General features: G+C 35.0%; 1 protein-coding gene across 1 annotated transcript; it reads right to left on the bottom strand.

The window, feature by feature from the left end:
• Nucleotides 1–7,769: 7,769 nt before the first annotated feature.
• Nucleotides 7,770–18,654, bottom strand: LOC121420417 (cytochrome P450 3A6-like). The gene is made up of 12 exons (XM_041615044.1): nt 18,257–18,654; nt 17,379–17,472; nt 16,606–16,755; nt 15,381–15,497; nt 14,409–14,497; nt 13,656–13,804; nt 12,804–12,934; nt 12,073–12,243; nt 11,133–11,353; nt 9,779–9,916; nt 8,426–8,588; nt 7,770–7,963 (listed from the first exon to the last, which is right to left on the bottom strand). The coding sequence occupies exons 1-12, from the start codon at nt 18,346–18,348 to the stop codon at nt 7,886–7,888; spliced, it is 1,593 nt and encodes a 530-aa protein (XP_041470978.1). The 5' UTR covers nt 18,349–18,654; the 3' UTR covers nt 7,770–7,885.
• Nucleotides 18,655–19,400: the final 746 nt, after the last annotated feature.

Here is a 19,400-nt window from a genome sequence, read left to right as displayed (position 1 = left end):
GTCCTATACCACAAAATGCTTTTTAATCAATATGATTCGGAATTGGAGCAGCAAACTTAAGGCCCAGGCAAATTTGTGATATAAAATTCGTAAGTATCGTTTCGCACATACAAAGCGGTCTCGATAACAAAGAGAGAAACACAATTTTTCAGGTTATGTGTCATGTATCTCTTAAATATTAGGATAGCACATTAAAGCCGATATGGCTTATTTCCAGTCATGCCAGTGGTGTCCTAACATAATATTTGATAGGTCTAGACCACTAAATTAGTAAGATGAATTGTAAAACGTAAAAAATATAATATTTTCTCATTAAGATGTACATAATCAGAAGGCGGTGACTATCATTGCATCAGAGGAAGGCTCGCCTCATTCGACCATCCTTTGGAAAGTTCGTGTTTTAAGTAACTCTCAAAAGTTATCCAAATTACCACTAGCCCATAATAAATCATATCTCTCCACCTTGCGTAAACAAGTTATTTTATAATAAGGATTAGAAACACAGGTGGTGTCATTATAACTTAAGAGCAGGTGTTTGATATGTGGGATACTTTGAATATCTATTGATTGGTGACGTTTCTGCTGAAAGGATCATAATCCAAGACAGACGAAAGTTGCCTTAAATTGTGTCATTAGTGCAGTAAACTTATGAACTGCATTTTGCATCCCTTGTGAACAGAGGCGAGATAAATACAATAGGTTAAAGGACAAGTCCACCCAGACAGAAGGTTGGTTTGAATAAAGAAGAGACAAATCCAACAAGCATAACACAGGAAATTTCATCAAAATCGAATGTAAAATAAGAAAGTTATGACATTTTTCATTTTCGCATAATTTCACAAGACAGTCCTATGCATATCCAGGTCGGTGTGAAAATGAGATTGATGACCTCACTCACTACTCATTTTGTATTTTATTATATGACATATTCTTATTTCTCCTCATTGTCCTGTGAAACAAAATGTTATTACTCCCTGAGTATGTGGTATTACCATTGTTATAGCATTTTACGGTTCAGTGAAGTTGGCCCTTAATGTCGAATTGGTAAAAATCTAAATATCTTATAATTCCAACAATAAAAACAAAAGAAATAGTGAGTGATGGACATCGTCGACTCTCTCATTTGCATTCCAGTCAGTTGTGCATTAAACTGTTTGGGAAAAATAAATGACACAACTTTTTATTTTACATCCGATTTTGATTGAATTTTCAGCATTCATTTAAATCAAAATTTCTATGGATAGACTTGACCTTTAACTGACATAACAGCTAGATGGGCTTCATGGATGTTGGCTAGTAAATATTGAACTTGACTAGATGTTTGCCTGAATTACCATAGCTAATAAAACTTTTGAATGTTCGAAGCTGTACCGGTGGACGGACAGTGAAATAATAGTTTCGACTGTAGCTCCCGTAACTTCACGTGTTGATTACGAAATGTGTCTCAACAAATACTCGAAGTGGATGAACCATTGCTCATGGCGCTTGAAGAAAGTAAATATACATATAAACTGAATTTTGAATAGATGAAATAAAATTTGAATATACATTGAACACATTAAAAATAAAAAAAAATATTATGGCTAATAGAATCGAAACAAATGTGTTTTTAGTTGGAACTTGAATGTTCTGTTATTGAATTTCGCGTTAATGGATTGGTAAGTGACGATCAATTATTTTTTCCATGTCCACATAGTTGTGGTTTGTTTACGAGATGCTTTTAATTCCGCTTTTATTTGTTCTGATATATGTTGTCCATAATGTGTCATTCACTTCACATATTACTTATTCTGAGATATATCTCGATGTCATTATGTCGGAAAATGTAGCGACTAGAAGCATGTTAAGATGTTTTAATAAGGTTTGCTGGGTAAATTGAATGTACAAAAATTAGAAAGAATCCACAAAAGAGTTTGTTAAAAATTATCTTAGGCAAAGGTTATTCAAATTATGAAGATGATTTAAAGCGATGCAAAGTGGATACACTAAAAGATAGACGTGAACAATTATACTCTGATCTTTGAGAAAAAAATCCACATTGTTAAATCTGGTTAACGGAAAGGGACGTTGTTGGCATGACTTTACGCAATAAACAAAAGTATATAAATGCAATACAAATACAGGACATCCCGTTTTAAACACAGTGCAACACCGAATTTTATCAGTCTCCTTAATAACTCATGAAGTGCATATTTTCATTATAATTTCATTTTGTATACTGGATCTTTCTTAATGTACCGTTAGTTTTATAATTACTATATTATTGTTTAATGCTACATTTGCAATTGTTATATTTCAGCTTTTTAGTTGCACTATGTGTATGATTGATTTACTGGAAATAAATAAACCATGAAATGAAAAGAAAATGAATGAACCAGATTTCAGCTTGTCATCTCGTAGATATCCATGAACATGACGGGATATTATCCCCATTGTTCCAAGATTATTTCTTACTTATCATCTTTAAAAATGGAACGTGCTATCTATAATGGGGATGCAAGCAACAAATGTATCCATATTACTCTTGTTAATGACATACATTGGCTATAAGATATTGTTAATCTCACATAAATGGCTTGTTCAAATATGCTTTGTCTGCAAGACTGTATTTCTTTTACATAATTATGTTGGTTCTCAGAAGCATAGGCTATTGTTTATAGTGTCAATACAGATGTTCCGGTGAATTTCCGAATCATCCATGCATGTATTTTGTAGGGAATTAATTTTAGCTTCATTTTAGTACTCCCTTCAGCTCTGCATCAGTAATAATCAATGTTACCATGAACTTCTGTGTAATTCTAAAAGTTATACCTAGAAAATGTCTTACCATGAACTTTTGTGTAATTCTAGAAGTTATACCTAGAAAATGTCTTTGTCGTAACCTATTCCAGTCTTGGATTATGGCATTACAAAAAGTAACATTATTTGGACAGTCAAAAATGTCAAGGCTCAATTGCTAAATTGTAAGAAATTGTAAATATCCTTCCGCATTTTAGAATGAAGTATGAAATATAATCATTTGAATCCTACTAAAAATTGATGCTCTTTGTAACTACAGTTTATGTTCATGCATCAAACCTCACAAGTTCATATTGTGTATTAATGAAAACTGGCGTACGCTACGCACTGTCTATAAATCACATTACTCCTGGTCTCCCGCTTTTTAAGGTTTATAATTGTTTTTGTGTTATTCTTGGTATTGTGGCATATGTGCATACTGTTGTTACATTCATGATTTATGTATTGGATTAACAATCAATAACAAACAATCAACAGGATCGTTGGATGAGATATTTCCTACCGCTTATTTATTTACGGCATCAATCACATTTTTCGTGCATTTTATTCTTTCCAGGTCATTTTATATATTTTTTTCTCCTTTTATACACATTGAATCCAGTTTGCTTGAGTCCACGATGGCATGTGTTCTACCTACGTTTAGCAGCACCCATCCATCTTCTCAGGGCATTCTCCCCTTTCTCTTTTTTTTTGGGGGGGGGTGGGAAGGGTGGATATATTTTTTGGATATATTTCAGGACGGTTTGTTTTATCTTATACAAACTATATTTTTTGATGTCTTCGTATTTTATATTTTGTAAGTATTATTTCTCTCTCATTTATTTTTTATTATTTTTTCTCATTTGATTACATATGTCTGCATTTGTACTCTGTTAATGGTTTTGTTATCTATTTTTGAGGGGCCCACATTGTACAAGCATTGCTTTTTAGTGGGTCCCTCCATTTCCATCTTAATTTAATTTCTATTGAAAAATAGTTAAAACCTCCAATGTGTTGCCCAAATCGTGTAAGTTTTTCCACAACATATGTATTATTATTTTTGTTTCTTTGCATTGGATACAAATACTTATTTTTATATATATGGTATACAATTTGTTTTTGTTTGATGGAAGTGAAATAAATAAAATTGAATTGAATTGAATTGAATTCGAGAAAAAATATGAGAAAAGAAATATAACTATTGACATTTGTGTATATTGATGTATGGAGACCAGCTGGTGTGTTTCCTTATTGCAGTGAAATATTTTTTTTCAACCGTTATGCAATTTGTATTATCATTGTCTGCTAACATACATGTATATACTGTTAAAAATATCATATCAATGTACATAGGCCTATATTTTGATTATGCATTCACTGTTGTAAATATTTGCCTATTTAGCATGTTTGGTGTGACTATTTTTTACTTATAACAGCAAAACATCCTTTCAAACTAGTATCATGTTACAATATAAATAATGTTTCAAAACGAACGTTGGCAGTTAGAGGACGTTTTCTATTACTTAATGTAAGTAGCGCGTTCAGGATAGATGTCGGAGTGTTTTTTCCTTTTGTATTTTACAATTTCGTCTATTGTCATTATTGCAGTGTAATATTTTGTACAACAGTTATGCAGTTTATTTTATCATGTATATCTGGAAGAGTGTTTTTTTTGTACTGTTCAACATATCAATTCATTGAGCTACTGGTTGAACGGGCAATAGTTCTTTCAAGTCAATAATCATAATTTTACAGATACCAACCGTGATGACATTTGTAAACATGTGTTAATATTTTGTTACTGTTGTTTGGGTAATTTCTACAGTTTTGTGTGTAAATATTTATGTTTATAGAAAACTTGTAAATTTATAAATACACATCACTTTTGCATGCTAGTCTATTTCTTATACCTATCCTTTGAATTACTGCCTGTGTAGGTGTACCGTACATTGGATACGTTACAAATATCTTTCAAAGCATATCCAGTTTCCTTAAAACCTTTCCAAGATATTCATCAGAGTCTAAGGTTTTTGTCCAAAATTTTGTCCCGCCATTTCTCGTCCTAACTGAAATTCATACGTTATTTTGTACAACACTGATGCAGTATGCTTTATCATTATGTCTGTAAGCATGTTTTTAGATACTGCTCAAAATGTCAATTCAATGAGCTACTGATTGAGCGGTCAAGATTAAGGCGTATTGTACACCAATTCCTTTTTTCCAGGACAGCATGGTCAAAATTACACTCTCCTCAATATTTTTTTTTTCAACTTGGTTATGTGTATTTAAGTGCTTAGGCATCATTTGTAAATATGTATTGATATATCGTTACGATTGTAGTATAGTTTTGTGTTCATTTTTGTGATAGAAAATTGATAATGTACAAATACACATCACGTTTGCGTGCTAGTCTATTTTAGATTTGTTACAATTTTAATTACTGCCTGTGTAGGTTTGTATCATATTTCTGATACTTTGCAGATATCTTTCAAATCAGTTCCAATTTCCATAAAATCTTTCCACGATATTCAAATGTTTCTAAAGTTTAGTTTGCTACAGCATCTCTTTCGCACTCGGCTCCCAGTGACATGAAACAAAGGTACAATTTTAATTGCATTCGAGGGGAAACTTGGGAATGAAATATGATTCAATTAAAGAGAGAGTTTGATTCGGCGTTTTCGTAAAGAAAAATCTCTTGTTTTAGGAACATGACGTTCTTTGCTTCCGGGACTCGTTTATTAATTGTTCACATGAGATTAATAACGTGTCAGGTTATTTGTTATATTCATTTAATAGACCGGTTTACTAATGTAGTCAAATTTATGGATGTTTCTTCCCTCGTGGCCTAGTAACGAGTTATTCCATTAACCTGTACCTAACAATGGTATTTCAATACTTGGAATCCACTTTGCATACATTAGTTGTTGCTATGTCGGGGAAACCTTGGGCAAGCTATCTGGTTGTTAGAGGCAACCTTTGTTTAACTAGTATGCATCAAATTTGAATATGTTAATTATTTTTAACGATCATCAATCTTTGTGGCCTTTTTAGATTTCCTTTATTTCATTTATCGATACGAAGGCACATGGCCATTTTCAACAATGTCTTATGTTATTATTTTTGCTGTGTTTTATATTGTTCTTTGATCAATGTTATTTCAATCGTTTTATGTCTTTCAAGCATTCTGGGATTTGGGCTGATTCCTCAATCTACCTAACAGAAATTTATACGTTGCCATATACCATATCGACAGTGTATCATGTCATTGTGTTTATTTTGTTATTTTGAATGTTTGATATGATGGTTAATAGTTTCGTCATGGGAAATAAAAATCTATAAATCAACAAAGCACTGTCTATAGTGAGTTTGATGTGGAATATTTTCACATTTTATTCCAATACATTAACAAATCAATTAGCCATATGGTTTTAAAATACGAAAAAATACGCTTTTGGAAATTATACCTCCTGAATATACTTATAATTATCTTCAGTGTGGTTGAACTACCCTTAAGATCGTTAGAAATCATTAAGGATGTCATTTGTGCTGGAGAACATTTCCAAGCTGTAATTCGTTTTCGAAAATGAAAGCTATAACACAACGCAGGATGTCCATGAAATAGACACCTTTGAATGATTTGCAAAAATAATTATACACAAGATCAACGGAGAAAGAGGAATAAAGAGATTCAAAGTTGAAAAAAATGGGAAGAAAGAACTTGCTAAGGATGAAGGAAAATATGTTAACATATAAGAAACAAACGATACATACATGTGTGCGATCGCTAATTGGGTGCGTGTCGGTTGTTGTGACTTCTTAATGAGTTCTGTGTTGATAGATTTGTGCGATTGTAATAACTTACTGACTAAAAAATACAAGAGTGATCAAATGTCACCGTAGCACCTTGCCGGGGGAAAAAAGGAAGAATTCAAAAGAGATCTGTAGAGAAACAAAAAGGTCATCAGAATTTGTTAATATTTCAGCCCCCATAACACCCCCCCCCCCTTGCTTCTGGTAAGACCTGGGGAGCGTTTCATCAACATTTTCATCAGACAAGTTGTCAGATCTGACAGCTTCCTTTGATTTTGATTGACTGAGAAAAGCTGTTACTATGGTAACTGTCGGATAAAAAAGGTCTTGTCGGGTAAAAATATCCGACAAGTCCTTAGATAAAATACTCCCCATTATTCTGGTGGATGAAAGCGTTTGATCATGTGAGGATGGGTGAGTGTATGTTAGTGTCCGTGATAGTCCACGTGAGAGCGTGTTTATACTTAAGTACATATACATTTAAAACTTGCAATAAAAAAAGACAAACAAATCTGATTCTTCATTTTATTCGATTTACTACTGTTCATCTGACAAAATTGTTGAGTTTCTGGCTTTAGTCCCGATTAAATCTTAAACAAATTTTGTTAAAGTTTTTATCATTAATAACCCATCAAATCTTTTTCATCAAAGAATTTGTCTCAAAAAATTTCCATGAAAAATATGAGAAAAAAAGAAAAATGCATCAGTATGCATGTATATTTTCCATATTCCTCTAGATAGTTGTTATTTTCTTTGAGCAACAGAAGAGGGCGGTCTTTTGGAATTCAAGTTTTCTACCAGTGACGATAATAAACTCAAAAAGTGCTCTGAGAAAATCGTATTTTACCTAGGCTTATAATATGATAGGCCTATATTTAAAAAAATCAAACTTGATTTAAATCTAAGATTCTTTCTTAATTAAACTCTTAGTCAAAATGAACGGCAAAACAAAAATAAGGAACATGATGTTTTACTTCACAGCAAAAACTGTGGTGTTAACCGGTGTACATAGAGGACCACACCAGTTATTTTACACCGATGTTAAATTGGTGGTGTTAGTTTTACACCTATAGGTGTTATTACAACACCTATGGTTGTTACATTTACACTCTTTGGTGTTATGTTCAATCTCTAGGGTGTTATTTTAACACCTCAGGGTGTGGTCCTCTATTAACACCAATTGGTGTCAGTTTTAACACCACAGTTTTTACAGTGTTCCTTTTCCCGAAGTCAAAAATTCTTTAATATTTTAAATTGTGCACGTTTGTGATTACACTCGCTGCATCATCGTTGGTGCTCAGTTACGCTGAACAACTTTGAGTGTGTAGCTATCTTTCTTTGACATGAGCGAAGTATTGTCGACAGGTGGTGGAATCTGAAATTGAAAAGGGGTGAAATCATAGAGATGCATAAGTATAATTGATATAAGGTATCTTAAAAAAATCACAGCTTTATCTTATTTTCAGGTCTGGCAAAAATCTTAATAGATCTTGTGAGATTTTCAATAAAATTATCCCTCGATATCAATCAAACTCAAAAGTTTTGTGAGACATACAAGAAAAGAAAAATAATGAAATTACACGATATTTTTCCATGTTTCAACGGAATGTCGTGAAAAATAGCGAGGACCTTTGAGCCCCATCACCATTTTATAATAAAAAGAGACGTAAGAAGATGATGAATGTTCATAACAGCTGACATTGAAAGAGCCTAGGACCCCCATACTTTTGTTAAGTTAACTTAAGCTTAAAAGAAAAACAACTACCGAAGTCAGCTAAGAGGAGCACTAGACTCATACCCTATTTATGATTAAGTATATCTATGATGTTGTAAATACCTTGGTTAGTGGTGAAATCTCAAAACGAACTTCTTGAAGAGATCGGACGAGCGCCATCTTAGCCTCCATGAGTGCGAATCTCATTCCAAGACAGATACGAGGTCCAGCACCGAAAGGCATCCAGGTAAACGGGTCACGACCCTCACGATTCTCCTTGGTGAATCTGATGAGGGTGTGAAAGGAGTGGTAGAAAAAGGATTGGGAAGTCAGTCAGGCATCCAGGTTTTAAATCTCATTAAAGGAAACCAAAACCCAAGAAGAGAAGTAATCTCATTGAAAAGAGTTAAATGAAAGGAACAATTTAAAAAACGTTTCATCAAAATCGGTTATGAAATGAGCAAGTTATGGGAGTTTGAAAACTCTAGTTGTACTTCCTATGGGCATCCTCAAATTGGCAAACGTGCTTCAAAATGGCTGATTTTGTGGACAACTCTCCATTTGTTTTGTACACAAATTTTCAGATTTTCCTCATTATCTTTCAAATTGCATCTTGCCTCCTTCTGAGCACAACATATGTCATGGGAAAATATAATCCACACCATATAGGTCAGGGGGAGATGATGTGAAATATGTAAAATAAAGGGGAAAATCTGGAAATATGTGTACAAAACAAATGGAGAGTTGTCCACAAAATCAGCCATTTTGAAGCACGTTTGCCAATTTGAGGATCCACATAGTAAGTACAACAAGACTTTTTAATTGTCCATATCTTGCTTATTTCATAACCGATTTTGATGAAACTTTTAAATTGTTCCTCTCATTTTACTCTTTCCAATAAGATTGCTTCTCTTCTTGGGTTTTGGTTCCTTTAAGTACCCAATTACGGGAGTGGCCGGATGTCCCTCGCACTCACGAGATCACCCTCCCTCCTCTCTTTTCGGTGCATCCTTCTCTCTCAACTCAACCCTTCTACTCTCCCCCACTACTTGTTTCTTCCATGGCTTCCTCGGTCGTCCTCCACCCCTCTGACCGGCCACCCGGAACTAATCAAACGCCCTTCTTAAAATGACGATGATGACAATATGCAACATTGCTTTTATTACAACATTGTTAACAACTGAAAAATATTTCCCCAGATTTAGCATTTATTTGGTGCCCTGATCAGGAGCCCGTTTCATAAAGACTTATACAGCAATTAAGCTCACTATCAACCGATCAAATTGAATGGTTTCAGTCGTTGAAGGTGTGTTTATAACAAGTTTTATGAAACGGGGCCCCAGGTGCTGGAACAATCAAGAAATGTCTTCTTATCGTTTAAAACCAAACATTTAAATCGTCTCAATTGTACAGCCTTCTTGTCCAGGTTGATCAATACATTCTCTGACACATATTGAACATGGAACTCTGTCATACCTTTCCGGGTCAAATTTGAGAGGATCAGGCCAGTGGTTAGGGTCTCGCTGGATGGAGTATGTTGGTATCCAAATCTGAATTCCCTTGTCAATCCTACAACCGTTGTACGTACACGTCTCACCACACTCTCGGTCAGATCTGTCAAGACAAAGAATGAGGCAGTATGAAAGCATGTACATTGGTTCATGATGAAAATAAGTGACAAAGATATATGAGAGAGAATGGAAGAAACGGAGAGAGAAAATGTGAAAAGGGATTTAGACTACAAGCAGGACAAGTGAAGGAGGACTTGGGGCCCCCGAGTTGTGATTGATCCAATCAATCCCAACTATGGAATCCAGCAACATCTAAAATACACATTTGTTTCGGATATTTTCTAGGTTTGATGTATATTCAGATTTTTCTTGAAAATTCAGTCTGCTTCTCCATGTTAACAATGGACATTGTGCAAATTTCCTGAAGACAAAATTATGAAATTGATGGGTGTCCATATACTTGAGTTGTATCGGATCAATCAGCATAATTCTTTGTAAGACAGGGCACTGGGAAGCATTTCATCAACATTAATTTCGTCGTCTAACAAGTGTAGTAAGATCTGACAACTTTCCTAGATTTTGATTGGCTGAGAAGAACTGTTACTATGGTAATAATAGTCGGGTAATATATGCCCCACATAGTCCTCATTTCCTAAATAAGGTTTCCCTTCGTTTACAAATTATTATGAATTATTTACAAAATACATCATATTCGTTGCAACCTGTCCGACGATTTCTAAAGGTCAAGTCCATCCCAGAAAAGTATTGGTTAGAATTAATATAGAAAAATCAAACAAGTTTAACGCTGAAAATTTTATCAAAATGTCAAATAAGAAAGCTATGACACTATTCATTTTGTGTTTTATTGTTTGAATTATTTATTTTTACAGATGGCGAACTTGACTAAGCCACAAATGGTAAAACAATGGTAAATCTACATGTTCTGGGAGGAATAAAACTCTGAGTTACATGACAAAGTAGAGAACATATATAGAAATATTTCATATAATACAAAAAATAGTGATTGGGTGAAGTCTTCTATCCCCTCATTTGCATACTAACCAGGATGTCTTTTGTGAAATTAATATAAATTTTAAATGCCATAACTTTCTTATTTCTTTAATTTAGTGTTATGCTGCTTAGTAATTTCTCATTTTATACAAATTAACTTTTTGTTGGGTTGGGGTACGGTTGTCCTTGATATTTATTATCATCATTGTTTTCGCATAATTATGTTTTTTAATGCACAGAGTGGTGGCCTAATTCAGTAACTTTGGAACTTTTTTAAATCGTTTTTTTTTTTAGATTGATTAACTTACAACACTCCAGGTGGGTATATCCTCAGCACCTCACACACCACCTGATCCAAATAAGGCATCTTAGAGATTGACGTATAGCTGACGTCATCGCGCTTTGGCACGACGTCATCAATCTCGGCAATGAGCTTGTCTTGACAGTCAGGGTTAGAGGCCAGTAAGTAGGAGGCATAGGTCAAAAGAGTCGCAGTAGTCTCGTAGCCAGCCGAAAGGAATATGATGGACTAAAACGAATGATAATGATAATGCCTAACTAATTTTCTTAATCGCAATGATTGACCAACAAGATTGTCGATTAAATCTTTTCCTCAAACTAATTTTTTGTTGTCTCCAAACAACAATATTAGATATATACTCTTAAAAATTTGCATGGTAATCGTAACAAAATCACAAATAAGGATGACAATAATCATTATAAAGATCACACTTGGATAGGAGCGATGCAATTTTGATCGGATTTTTTTAGGGTTGGCAGGATTGGACTACCCATACGACTTATTGTTTTATTTTCTCATACATCACAAAATGGATTTCATGAAGGGGGAATTAGCAGAAAAGGGGATACATGTATAGAAAATGGATGAAAATTAAGTGGCGATATGCCAAACCCTGAATTCCATTATAATAGCCCTATTATATGACTAATATTTTCCCGTCCCTCCCCGTTATCACAAATGTCATGGCTGGTACAATCAAAATAACAATATATATGTAAATAATATATATTATGAACATGATAAAGCACACAAAAATAGTTGAATAATAAAGACATAAAACAATAAGAGAACGAAAAAAAGTATATAGAATGAAAAAAATCATTGACAAGATTCAGACGAAAAATAGAATATCAGGAAGAGCAGAGGAAATAAAGATGAATAAAATCAACGGATAAAATGAATGATAATGAATGAAATAATAATAATCAAGAGAGGATTATCTCTACCTGCCCAAATAGTTCCTCCTTTGTCAAATATTTCTTAGTTTTGGTCGAAACGCTTTCCTCAGCTCCTGCGTCTTTAAAATACTTGTTATGGACGTCATCGTCGTCGTTTTCGATCACCATCTTGGCTTTGCCATTTTTGGCGTCAATCAAAAGTTGCAGGAAGTCTTTTCCCTGTTTGTTTACAAAAAAGTAATGTGATACAAGCCTAACAAAAAAAATGTAAGTGTACAGACACTGTATTAAAATTACAATTCTACCGTTTGTTTAAACAGAAGTGGATACTGTTTGATCTAAGGCAGGTTTCATCATGCAATACTAATAGTTTTTCAAATATTTTCATAGATATATATAGACAAATATTTCATAGATAATGCCTCGGACGATAAAAAAGGCCTCAATTTTAGGAAGAGATAAAGCTTTCAAAAACAGGCGCAACAGGGAAATTGCCTACAATTCGTGGGAAATCTTCAAGAGAGTCCTATACACACAAGAAGGGCGCTAAATACACAGTTTGAATCATTCACGAGAGATGCTTTTATACATTTTTGATGTTTTCATCATAAGTCATGGTAATGTTGATAGGATTAGGATCATTCTTCTATTATTATTTTTATATTTGTAAATATGTTTTATAATCAAGTTGAAATTAAAATTTTTACCACATATTGTGACGGCACAGCCTCATTAGTATTATCATTTTTATAAAATAAAATCACACTAAAAAAACAGACCTGTTCGGATGGTTGACTTTCCCTCATCGCAACTGTCTTCTCTGTGACGTCATGAAAGAAATCGATGACGTCCTTCGGGAAAAGCGTGAAGTTGAAGAACTCAAAGATGGGCCGCAAGGATGGTATGAAAGCTGAAAGTCAATTCAAGGTCATTTTTACGTTAGTTGTGCCTTTGTACGATCCTTACGACTTATCTAAAACAAATTATTTTAGAACTTGCAACGCCAAAGCTTCTTATCGTCACATCTACATTAATACGCACTTGTTTCGTAATGGAATTGACCGGAATTATGTGACGATTTAAAACATAATACATGAAGATGAGTAATTGAAATTGTAGATTTGTAAGTCTACATTGATATTTCTGCCATTAGAATCATCAAAAGAACGTATTTCTAAAATAACACATTTAGTTGTCGATCGCTTGAGTTGGAATCCCAGTTAAATGTGAGTGTCTCAGAATATTGATAAATTAAAAAAAAACATGTTTCCGTGGCTGCTATTCTAGGCTAATCTGAAGACGATTTAAACTAGAGCTCGTTGGCGTCACAGAAAGTGACTGAGCCACACTTTTTTCAATTCAATTCAATTCTTTTATTTCATTTCCATTCAAAACATAATACAAAGTAATATAAAGCAATACAAATCAAGTACAATTGTATAGAAGGGGATTCTTACTTCGTAAAACAGAAAAAAAACATAGCGTAAATGGAAATGCTATTTTGAGTGGGTTTTAAAGTAAACATTTCAAGCCACCGATATATATCTCTATGTATTTGGCCTGTACATATTTGAACAAAATGTCTTGCTTAAAGTGTTTGAATTTTTATTTCAGAAGAAAAAATCTCTTACAAACAGCCATAAAAACAGGCGACGTAAAATAAATTTCGAAGAGTTTGGCGGCGTTCTTGACGAAGGGGTCATTTTTGTCCTTCTGTGAGTTGACCTTTAGACCGAAAGCACAGCTTGCCAGTGCGTCCATTACGAAACTCCCAAATAACCTGATAGGAAAGAAGATACAATGAGTATAGAAGAGCGGAAATTATGAAAATAAGATGGTGAATTGAGGGGACAGAAAAGTGAAAAAAAAAACGACAAGAGTTGAAATGCAATGAATGTAACGAGTTTATTAAAAATATAGAAGCATTTTTTTCCTAACTATCTCTGAAATTTCACACAAAGATTGTATACTGTCCTAGCACCAATATATTTAATCTCTCATCAAAAATAACACTTCGGATGGGTGTTGTAAATAGTAAGAAGTATTTTCTGGTTATGACAAGATACATAGTCGCGCTTTTAAGTTGTTGATATCCCAAAACAATATATAATTGGAGGTTTATACATTCATATACTTTAATACTCATCAATGAAAGGGTGGGGTGGAGTAAGTGACCTTTTAAATTGGTCTTGAAGACGCGTTAATTGCAAACGCAAAAAATGCCATAGTTTCAATTGTAGGAATACTTTATTTTTTACAAGAAACAAAAATGTGATTGCTTTTGAGAAAATAAATGTGATCGCGCTTGTCTAGTACCGAGTTGGGGAGGCGTTTTATTACCCATCAAACCCACACTCTTCTGCAACCCTCAGAATGCGACTTACTCCTGTGTCTCGACGTTCCCGCCATCCTCAGAAGACTGGTGTAGCTTCTCGACCATCATGTCTGCGCATTCATTGATTATATCAGACATCTGATAAAGAAAGAATCATGACGCAGAGAATTAAAAGAAACAGAAGGGAGGAATAATAATATGTTGCACAGCCACACTGTGTTTCAGAATCAACACATTGCTACTCAAAGTATAACTGCGTGTAACAAGGAATGACACACACTCACTATCTCTTTTGCTTTATGAAATACCAAAATATTTCAAATTTGTATAGCTGTGTTTATGGTAACTCCCGCAGGAACTCGGCAGGACAGCATTTTGCTGGTAAACGCCAAGCTGAGCATATAACCAATTACCTACGGAACATTTTACGTCTAGCTTAATCAGTCATAGTGGCTGACATTATAGACGACATGATATCACTCTCGGGCCTTTTTATCGAAGTGGCGACAATGTCAGAGTTGGGATTCGAACTCACAACCTTGCGATTATGAGTCCAATGCTCTAACCATGCTCTAACCACTGGACCACACGACCCGGCTGATAAAAGTGTTTTCGATCATGATAATTCAAATTTGGCCTAGCGTGCCTAATTGCTGTTCTAAATCGTGTAAACGTATAGTGGAAAGAAAAATGAAGAACTGCATTCCTTAAATGAAATTTAAAAGTGCTTAATGTCCGTGTAGGATGTCATGGGATTCCTGATTATGCATACCACCCATGTTTTGGATGTAGGTAAAGAAAAGAAAGTTGGAGATTCTACAGCTTCTTGAATATCACGTCAGCTTTATGCTTTCTCTAGGTCTTCAAATGCCGTCTTGATGAAACAATTCGATGTTTGGGCAAAGCTTAGACATCTTATTTCACATAATTCTGAATTCAATTCAATGTTCCTCTTCAGTATTTAGACGCATGTCATGTCTCATTGCACAGTTTGGTACGTGAATGAAATTGGACTGTATACCATTTTCATTTTCTTTCCCGTGAAGGATGGTGTTATGACGTCACGAACTCTCTTCCACTGGGCATCTCTGAGTAAGAAGAGGGCGGTGTCTAAAGATCCAGAACCAAGCGGTAAAGGCTGGAGAAAAGAAATAGAAATGGAAACAAAATTAAGGTTGCTATGTGGCTTCAATGGATTGTTGACAGTAAACTTTTTTTAGAAACCGTCATTTACTTTACTTATTCGATCGCGATTGTAAATTACACCATACAAAATAGCTGGAAATGTATGGCACCAACGACTGGATATAAATAAAACCCGGGTAATAATATCTGAGTCCTTTGGAAGCACATAGGGACTGACATAATGCGATATGCGCTATACAAGAACTGCGTTAATATTATGAATATAATCTTCCCCTTTTCTAACTTCCTGTTCCTTTTCTCCTACCCTTCCCCCTCTTCGTTCTGCTTTTCATCTTCTTATTTCTTCTTCCACTCTGAGTACAGGCAACCTTCTGGGACCCGTTGCAGAAAGAGTTGCAATCAAACGCAACTCAAAAAATATTGTGCAACTTGATTTTCAGCCAATCGAAGCACCCGTATTCGGGACTTGCGCTTGATATTTTGACTTACGTTTAAACCTAACTCTTTCTGCAACAGCCCTCTGATGTATTATCGTACTGTGGAGGTTTTACAGGAGACTGGCTTTTCTTCGCCAGCTTCCTCTTCGCGCTTTCTTTCTTTTATCCTTTGCTACCTTCCTTTTCCTTTTTCTAACTCTCCTTATTTTCATCACCGTCATCACCGACGATCATCTTCGCAATCATTATCATCAATCTATTACTTAATAATCATCACCATCATCGGCACTTTCTTTTCACAACAAACATCTAGGAAGAGCCGTCATTACATCAATGGCTCAGAATAAGACGTTTCGTATTATTTCCGTTGGTGATCTTGATATCGAATTAAAGCATATCAAACCAAGCACCTAAACATGATATTGACATCATTCACCATTCCTTCTTTCTTTTTTCCTTTTTTTTTGGAAAAAAAATACCACCATCTGGTCATTGTTTTCTTTACGTAATGTTCCTTTCGTGAAAAGGCAACCAGGAAAGTTGATAAATTCATATGGCAAACTGCCGTCTGTGTGTATTTCTAAATTTCTTTCGAATCTCCCTTTCTATTAATCAAGGCAACACGATCGTTGATAATAATAAGAAATATAAAATCATTCTTACAAATTTGTTGTAGAAATTGTGAAAGTCCTTGACCATGATGTTTCGCAGCATGTCGAGATCGCTTATTACTAGGACCGGTCGTCTAAACATGTAGATACCCACAACGGGACCATATTTCTCACTGTACTCTCCAAGTACTTCGAAGATTGGCTGCATTCAATAAAAAAAAATACATTATGGCTGGTATAGGACTATAAAGAGTATCAAATTGATTTTACCCAAAAATGGATTTAATTCATTCTGTTTGGGATTTTTTTAAAGAAAATTCTGACTTAAAATTCCGTACTGAAATATGATAATCGTTGTTATTTGTCGTTGTCAAGAACTTTGGAGGCGATATCAATATGGTGTTAGCATGGGTTTTAACCCCTTTTGCATTAACTCGAATTACCACCATAATTGTAGCAATAAAATTTGATTGTTCTTATAACTACTACAGTAGCATAAAATTTTGCAAAGAAGAATTAAAATTTCTAAGAGTTCCCCTAAAATAATAGAAGTATATTCAATATACGGTTGATAAAATCACATGGAATCTACTTATATTCCTTTTTCCAACTAGATTTCAATCTACTTTGAAAATTCAAATTTACATTTCTTTTTAATCTACTACTGCAACCCATAATTATGAAAGAAATTGGTTTGTTTTCAGACCAAATTTAAGATCGCCAATATGGGACTGTTGAAAGGGATAACTTCTTCAAGGTTCTAAAGAAATATATTCCCTTTCCATAGTGTGTGTTCTCACATGTTACAGAACTATGTCAACTCACCCTGCCAAAGTCCATTGCGTTGCCAAAAATCGGTTTGGGTGGGGGACCTGGAATACCAAGCCGTTTGAAGTATGTATGCGTCCAGAAATCATAGCTTTAATTTAAAAAATACAGAATTTTAAACGACAAAACAGTTTTGAAATAAATAAGAATGTTTTCAACAAAATTAATCCACTTCATGCGAGTCATTCTCAGCTTGGTGACCTTATGCAAACACATTTTATTTGAGGCTTTACATATAGGGGTCTGTGATTTGTACTGGCCTGGGATGGATTTTTGCAGAATAAAAGGACTTCGATGTGGGTATAGTCGGTCTTCGATATATTTGTTTTCCTTCGATGTAGAGGATCAAACAGCAGGGTCCATGGTCAAACCAAGAGGGTCACATCAATATTAAAAGGGAGAGGGGAGTGCCAACGAGAGAAATATATGGAAGAGATATAGTGTATGAGGTTAGTCTGTATAGGCACACACCCTGATTGAAACTTTGATCAACAAATGTGTCTCCCCTAAAAACTAGAACATACAAAACTTGCTGTTTCAGTACACACGGCATGAGTACTTGAGTAGGTTGCATATTCAGACCCTTAACTCGAGCGAAGTGTTTGCACGGCAGACTAGTATGAGCCCGTATGAGCATGGATCCTACTAGAATCCGTGGTATGAGGTAGGCCTAGATGGTGATAACATACAGAGAGGGAAAGAGATGCGGGGTTTTTATGAGGGCGGTTGTGCGCCAATGTTTATTCCGTGAATGCGGGGAGTGAAAGCATGAAGGCAATAACTTAATCAGTAGTACAATGGTAACAAACTTTTCAATCATGAATATAATTACAGACACCACAAAGATCTGATACCAATTTGTAGATTATACTTACATGAAGAATATGACGATTGTAGCAACGGTAAGATAGAGGGTGGTTAGAGAGAAGATCCCACTTATAATCTCTAAAACAGCCATGTCGATCATGTCACTATGTGCTTTCTCGACTTGGTCACTCGATTCTTTAGAAATTAAGCAGCACCAATATTAGTAGAAACGCCCTGGTAGAACATGTACAGTATACAAAATCGCATTAAAATGCAGATGCTTCAGCTCTCAGATTGGAAAGATTTCCTGTTACTGTTACGGTCTCGGTTTGTTATGACACTGTGTCTTCGGTCTTGGTCCCGGGGACGTCGCCACGAAGTGTTAGGGCTGCCCCAGTAAGGTTTGTTTATATGACTTAATCTTAAGGACGTTGAAACAGGTGTATATGCATTGTTACAAAAAGCCCTACTAGCAGTTCCGGATCCCAGAACAATCCCCTCATCATGTACAGATCAGAATACGCACTTAGCATGCTTAGTCCGCATCGCTGTTCGCACAATTTGCAGTGTGTGTGTATATACCTGGCAGGAGACAAGGAGAATGATGGCAGGATATCAATAGACAGCGCCTTTCATGACCTTTGGTGTATTTACACTGTCTGCTGAGCTAATAATACCCGGGGAACAACACCCTGAGCAAGGAGTGTGATCTATTCTAGATCATGTCTCCTCCTATGACTAATATGAATTATGAATTAAAATCATTTTCCTTTAGGCCAGTAGCGTAGGCCTAATGGGCCAACAATTTTGAGGGGTTGAGATGCGGTGTTTCGCGAAAATTTTTATCTATAGAAAGTCGGGAGCGAGACAACAAAATTTTAATATTCTTTTCACAAATTTCAAAATTTTGTGATTGATTTGACATCATATTCAGAAAATAGTGTCTTATTTCACCCTTCTCTCATTGATTTTCTTTCCTTTTCACTCGTTTCTTTTTCTTGGGCGCTCCAAGCCCCCCCCCCCCCCCCTCCCGTACACCACTGATTGACACCTTTCGTGGAATGACTGACCGAAGAACCAAAATGGAACTCTGAGTTACCTTTCGATTGGGTTTCTCTTGGTAGAGGGATACCTTCCATTATACAGCGCAGCGTGGACCATAGAGATATAAACTAATAACGAAATTAATACTTATCTCTATGTGTTATTGAA

This window comes from Lytechinus variegatus, chromosome 8 (assembly GCF_018143015.1).
Source record: "Lytechinus variegatus isolate NC3 chromosome 8, Lvar_3.0, whole genome shotgun sequence".
Classification (NCBI taxonomy): Eukaryota; Metazoa; Echinodermata; class Echinoidea; order Temnopleuroida; family Toxopneustidae; genus Lytechinus; species Lytechinus variegatus.
Note: the sequence above shows the minus strand (reverse complement) of the source record. Positions and strands in the feature narration are given on the sequence as shown.

Coding starts and splice junctions, on each gene's coding strand:
- LOC121420417 (XM_041615044.1), bottom strand. CDS start 18,348: ATGATCGACATGGCTGTTTTAGAGATTATAAGTGGGATCTTCTCTCTA. Junction 16,756..17,378: donor ACGCAATGGACTTTGGCAGG/GTGAGTTGACAT, acceptor TATTGAATGCAG/CCAATCTTCGAAGTACTTGG. Junction 12,244..12,803: donor AAAGTCAACCATCCGAACAG/GTCTGTTTTTTT, acceptor GTAAACAAACAG/GGAAAAGACTTCCTGCAACT.